General features: G+C 34.8%; 1 protein-coding gene across 6 annotated transcripts in view; it reads right to left on the bottom strand.

The window, feature by feature from the left end:
* The window catches only part of dnm1a (dynamin 1a), a 55,295-nt gene that overhangs the window by 39,018 nt on the left and 9,482 nt on the right, over positions 1-6,795 (bottom strand). For all 6 annotated transcript variants that reach the window (XM_024298818.2, XM_024298813.2, XM_024298817.2 and 3 more), the window contains exons 2-5: positions 2,093-2,166; positions 1,424-1,573; positions 1,089-1,292; positions 772-870 (exon numbers count right to left, since the gene is read on the bottom strand). In XM_024298818.2, the coding sequence (XP_024154586.1) occupies positions 772-870; positions 1,089-1,292; positions 1,424-1,573; positions 2,093-2,166 (527 nt within the window). The remainder of the gene's footprint in view (positions 1-771; positions 871-1,088; positions 1,293-1,423; positions 1,574-2,092; positions 2,167-6,795) is intronic.

Consider the following 6,795-nt stretch of genomic DNA (forward strand, 5'->3'; position numbering starts at 1 on the left):
CAAAATTGTTGTTTTCCCATATTGTGAAAAAACAAGAGAATCGCCAAATCTCACACTTTACCACAAAATGACCGCCAAGTCATGTGGCATGAGGCCATCCCATAATAATTTTAGAAGTTATTTTGGATATTCTCAACATGTGTATTCTAGTGTCATTTGTTTATTTTGATTTTTTTGGCTCAATAAAGCAGTTTTTGGTTTTTCAAACTATATGACAAAACAGAAGATACAAGTTTAGGTGACAGGCCTCTGATTTCACCTCCAGTTAGGTTTCCTCATGCGTCACTCTGCTAAAGCCATTTCATGGCCCATAACCGAGACAACTCTGAGCCAGCAGGCTTTAAAATCTGAGCATCTACAACATCACGCAGAGAGAAGGAAAGAGAAAAACACACACATAAAAAAAACCTGTGGAAAATATTCAAAAACACATTCCTGGGGTTTAACCATGCACAAATGGAAAAGAAAAGCTCTGCATCAGCACATAACAGCACCGACTAACCACAAAATACATGAAAGCTCTAATCCAAGAAACTTATTCCTCTTTTCTTTCAGCAGTTTCTTTCTTCCACACTTTTCATGTATTTTGATTTGTTGCCGGGTTCATCACTACCTCCCACATCCCCTCGTCCCACTGTGACTGTGGTCTCCCCCAGCGGTCGGACCGTTGAACAGCCCCGTGTTTGCTTTTGACCACAAGAGGGAAACAGTGCGTCTCTGCACCAAAGGGAGCGTGTCTGTGCAGAACACAACATGTATGTTAGAGCTCACCCCTCCGGAGGGGAAGGAGTTTGTTCTCCAGGATGTCTTTAGCGTCTGTCCCCTCGTCCATCAGGTCGAGCTTGGTGATCACACCGATTGTCCTTAAGCCTAAACAAATACATATGCGGGAGATGGACACACATTAAATCAATCCACAGCTGCAACACCTTCCTCATCTTAGTTACATGATACTGTGGCATGAACAGCACAAAAAGCAGATAATCCAAAAAGAAGAATTCTAAATACATTTGTGCCAATATTTTTAGGAAATCAGTAACACAAAAGCACAACACAACGAGGGAATGTGCCTCTCAAATGTCACCCACCCTGAGGGTCGACCTCTTTGGCAATCTTTAAAGCATCGGAGTTGGCTAGATCCGAGTTAGCCGGGGACACGGCCAACATCAGACAATTCTCCTTGGTGACAAACTGCAACAGCATGTCCTTGATCTGGGACTCGATGTCTGCGGGCTGATCGCCCACAGGCACCTTGGTCATCCCCGGCAGGTCCACGAGCGTCAGGTTCAACACTGTATGAGCACAAAAAAACAAAAACGAGCAGGAGAGCTGTAAGATAATCACTCATGATCATATAATTAATAAATCAAAGTATGATTAATGTCAAGATCAAGACGCTGTGAGTGAAGTGTGTTTGACGCACCATGAGGTGAATACACCCGCAGGTTGATTGGAACAGGGGAGATGCCCTTGTTGGCCCCTGTGACGCGGTCAGTTTCAGCCTCGATCTCCTGCCGGACTTCATCGAAATCTATGAACTTTTTGCCCTTGCAGTGCAGAAATTCAGCATATTCTGGATGTGGCAAAAAGGAGAAGTTTCCAACAATGAAATGACAAAAAAGGCAAAATATTCTGACTTTAAAAAATAAAGCTGCACCAAAAACAATGATGTAAGGATTATTCGAATTCTATTAGTTTATTTATAGTAATTTCTTAGTTTTATAATATTTCTCTAAAATTAGAATTACAAGTTTTGTTAATGTAATGAAACATTTTTTAACCAATTATCTATCTGGGTACCTAAAAATTAACCTCATCAATGTTGTCTTAAATAATGTTTGTTTCTATTTAACAACAATAAAAAAAACTATCCAGCATTTGCAAATATAAAAGTAATTTTAAACTAAATACTACTGGAATGCACAACACATACATTATTAAAACTGGGTTTAGAAAACTCTACATTTTATATTTTAGCTTTATAGAAAAGTGTTCACCTGAGGCATGGTCACTTCTATTTTTACATTTGACATAAATAAAATAAGAAGACAAAAAGAATTTGAGTTCCATCAAAAACATGTGCATCTATAACCTGTGGGGCTGTTCATCAGCTGCAGAACCAAAGGGCGACGAGTCACGATGCCAGACCCACGGGGAAGGAAATCCCTGTAACACACAAACACACATTGTATGAGTAAAAGTTGTCTTCATTTAACTGTAGAAAAAAGTAAACTCTCGCCAAAACTTGAGCATTATTCCTAATATTAAAAACTAAAACTTAGGTTTTTAGTTAATTAGTAGTGCTTAAATGTTAATTAAATTCCAAAAACAAAATTTTATGAAGAGCAATTTATACATTAAGGCAGAAAAGTTCTAAAAAAAAAAAAATGACATGTCAAGTAAAATATTTAAATACCCTAATGCTTACCAGTTTAAATAAAAAATATGAAACCCCAGATACGCCACATTTGAAAGATGAACATTTATTTTTATTTATTTTTTAAGTATTTTACAATTATTTATTACTGTAAATATTTATTAGTAAAACATTTAACTGATTCATGAGTGATTGGTTATTTTCTGATGGTTAAAATTATTACAACAGTTTTACAGAAGACAGTAAATTTAAGGATATTTTTTGAAACTATCAATATATGTTTTTGCAGTTGTAGGATAGACATAAAAGGACATAAGTGTGTGGTAGCTATAGAACATTATCAATAAAACCCAATTTTAGCACAAAAGTTATGTGCTAAACTGTCAAAGTGTTGGTCAGTGTGTTTATCCGTTATCTTGAGTCGGATATGTTGTTTTCTTCTGTCTGCTTTTGCAACGCCGCAGGCACCGCATCCTCTTCAAGCAGCTGAATCAAATCAGCGTCACTCTGTGATGCTTGAATAACAAACGGCTCGTAAACAGAGAGTATCTTTCAGCAGGAATTCCAGGATTGTGGCTCATATTCACCTCAAAAAAGGAGTCTAACTTTGATTAGGGGGAAGATAAGGAGAATTTATTAAAAAAAAAAGAAAAATCAAAGAATTCAACCTTTAATTGTTAATCTATAACACAATATTCACCTCAATTGACAACAAATTCAAATTAAAATAAGTAAATACGAAGTATATTTTTTTTATTTGTTTAAATTGTAATTGTTTTTCTAAACTAAAGATTTCTGTTGTGAAAAATGTACACTCTGCTTTATTCTTAAAGGATATTTTCAGTATTTTCAAAACACTACTTTGTATAGGAAAAGTAAAACGCTGGGGCTGGGCATCTCACAGGTACGAAGGTTGTCTTCTATGTTAAAACTTTGTCTTAGTCGTTTTTTTGTTTTTTACAAAATAAAAAAAGACGGTAAAAAAAAAAGTTTGGAGATTGTATTTTTGTGGTCTAGAAATGTGTATTTAGTGATAGTTTAGCATCTTCAAAAATAAGTAAATTTTTGTGTCATAACAATTTTGAAATAAATAAGACAGAAGAAGTATTTTCCTGACAGTGGAAACTAAAGTTTTTGAAGGTGTTTTTGGGAAAAAAAGATGCTTCAACAAGAAATCCTTGTTTTTTTCGTATTTTTAATGCTTTCACATAATTTATTATTTATTCATGTTTGTGTAGAGGTAATGCATACTTTCTGACTAATTTAGAGTAGCTACAGTCACCAATTAACTAAGATCTATGTCTGTCATGAGAGATCATCCATATCTGTCCATCCAATAATTGCACGACCCGATTTGAAAAATATTATTTGATTAGGATGGGAGTTTGTCTAGAAAATGTTTGTTAAAATCCTTTTTGAAGAGTGTTCACTGATGTACCGGTATTTATATTGTGTACTTCCATTACTAAGCTCTTCGTGTTAATCCACCCTTAAACCAGTAATGTCAAAGGTGTCTCAAAAACGACAGGAGAAAAAATGATCAGCATTTAGCTAATAGAAAGAGGCACAGAATTCAAGTTGCTAAAGGTGTACTATAAAGTCCTCACATGGTGATTTGTTGCTGCTCTGTTAAGTCGGACCAGGTCCAAAGCCAGCCATCTGTCATGATAATTTAAAGTGTTCGTGCTGGTTTCGTTTTCCAGGAGGAGTTGGCACCTGCTCACACTGCCAGATTTACCCCCAAACTCCTGGTTAGGGGACCATGACCTCCCTTTGGTTAACCAGCAAAATTACAAGACCTAAACCCCATAGAGAGGTTACACTGAAAGAGAAGAATATGATTCAACCAACAAAACCCCAACACTAAACATGTAGTCACTTCCTTATTTATTTATTTATTTTATTTTAGTGAGATAAACTTTTAAATCTGGATTTGGTCCAAATGTCTCCTGGACAGCTTCCTGGGGAGGTGTTCTGAGCATAACCCAGGGAGACTCAGGACGGATTATGACTCTCGGCTGTCCTGGGAAAACCTCGGGTTTCCCCCAGAGGAGCTGGAGTTAGGGAGAAGAACGTATGGACATCTTTGGTTAAGCTGCTGCCGATCCAAGATGAGCAGAAGAAAATGAACAGATGGATGGAAAACTTTATTTCACTTTGTTTTAAAAATAATTATTCAACAAAATTGCTTTTATTTAAATTGAATTCAATTTATTTTCAATTCAATGAAGTTAGAATTAAAATTATGATGTATAAATAAATGATGTATTTTTACGTTTAGATTTTTTAAATATTTTTGTTTACACATATATGCCTAAAACCACTTTCATTTCATCATCAATCATATTTTTATGCTTATTTGGATAAATAAACCTTAATTTGGATCTTTTAAATCAAAATAAATGTGAATTTTCTTCGAAGTATCTAGGACAGGCTGAAACCTGTTATTCCTGCTACAGTGGGACAAGTATTCCGTTAGCAAACACTTCCTGTTCATCTGAACTCCACACAGCAAACATGCTTCTGACAGTTACAGGAAAGAAAACATTCCCACCTTAAGCCTTAACTTTAAAACACGGAAAGGAATCAATCCTTCCTGTAAGTTTGTAGGTTTTAAATATCCCCTTAAAGGGTTTTAAACATTGAACAGTAGATCATATTTTAACTGTAAATAACTCCTGGTGTCTTAGAATGGCGGATTAAACAGTTTGGGGGACCCAGGCAAAAAAAACAAAAAAAAACAAAAACACATGGGGCTCCTCTGCAGTGGTTAAATATTGTCTTTTAATCTCCTCTTTTAGATAACATCAATGTCAATAAATGAAATGTTTGATAAGAATTTTAAAAAGTGAGATCACATTTAATTGTTAAATAAATTTATTTTATGTACATTATTTTTCTTGGAAAACAATATTAAATATTGGTATTTTGTTACCATATCACTTTATAGTACAGGAAAAAATGAAGGTCTTCTATCTTTTGCTAACTTTGTCAAGTTTTACTAAAGAAAAAATAAATAAATCAAAAAATACTAAAAGCCCCACTTATGGTAAAGTAAAATTGTGTTTTTGGTGTTTTTAGCATGTTATTTTGGGATTTTTGGCATCATGATGGAGGATTTATGTAAAGAAAATTAAGATTAAGTTTGAATATTTGAGTATTTGTTTATTTAAAATCAGGAGCAGACAAAAAACGCAGTTGGAAACAACTTGTAAATGTGACGAAGGACCTACACCAGCGTGTTGCAAAATCCCTTCTTTGCAACATTCCGATGCATCAACTTGTTAACGGATAAATCAATTTATTAAATGGGATGATGGGAAATGTGGTCAGGCTTACTCCATGCCAATGCTTCAGTACATAACTCGGAGTTGAATTTTGAATGAACTTCTGCTGTTCTGCAGAAACTGTCTTAGAACGCGACGGATAATTTTTGGCTAAAAGTGATCATAATTAGATGTGTCAAATTATCACATTAATCAGAATTAATTAATTACAGAAAAATAAGTGTGTTTTTTATCATGTTAATCTAACTTTTAATCTATAACTATTGTCATGTTCTCAAATAAAAAAAAATGTATAAGAATATAAGAACAGTCCAACTGTTTACTTGCATGAACATTTTATGCAAACTCAGCTGAAAACGCTTCTTACAATGCTCTCAGCGCGTGGTCTAAGTGACTGTGTACCACTATAGGCTATGCAGCACATACTGCTGCTGTCATGTCATGTAGTTCTTTACAGAATTAACGCCAAAAAATCCCACAAAGTCACTACTGTTAACTATTATGTAAGAGATAAAGCTTGCAAGGTGTTTGTCATTATAAATGAATTGAGGTGTTTTTTTTTAATGGCCCCTTATTTGTCTGCATTTCCTCTTTTATTTCTCTGTGGGGGTTTTTCTGTTTTAGTTTGTTCATTACGTGTTTACATTACTTCCACCGAGTCCAGTTTCCTTTGTTTTGGGTTTAAACACATTTTCCTGGTTTTGAAAGTTAAACCCAAAGAGACTATTGTTCTATATTTCCAGCTGGGTAAATTATGTTTTGCAAGCTGTCCTCTAAATACAAGATTTTGTTATGATTTCAAATATTTCAATACAAAAAATGGAGAAACTGAATGAAACTGAATCTAAAGAAGGCAATTTTTATCCAAAAATATACTTCACTGAACAGATTAATTTAGTTTCAGACCTGTTGTTAGGAACTTTAAACTCACAAAAAATATGGATCTTTTATTTTGAAAATCCCCCATGTGTTTTATTTTGTACCTACTTCCCAGCTTCCTGTCTCTGCACAATCTGTGTGATGACTTGACGCTCAGTCGTCTGGCTAAAGTAGAAACAGACTCCTGGACTAATATTGAGTGTTTTTCTGAAATATACCCTCATGCACACGGGCACTTTTTGATAGGAGGCA

The sequence above is a fragment of the Oryzias melastigma genome, linkage group LG12 (assembly GCF_002922805.2).
Source record: "Oryzias melastigma strain HK-1 linkage group LG12, ASM292280v2, whole genome shotgun sequence".
Taxonomy (NCBI): domain Eukaryota; kingdom Metazoa; phylum Chordata; class Actinopteri; order Beloniformes; family Adrianichthyidae; genus Oryzias; species Oryzias melastigma.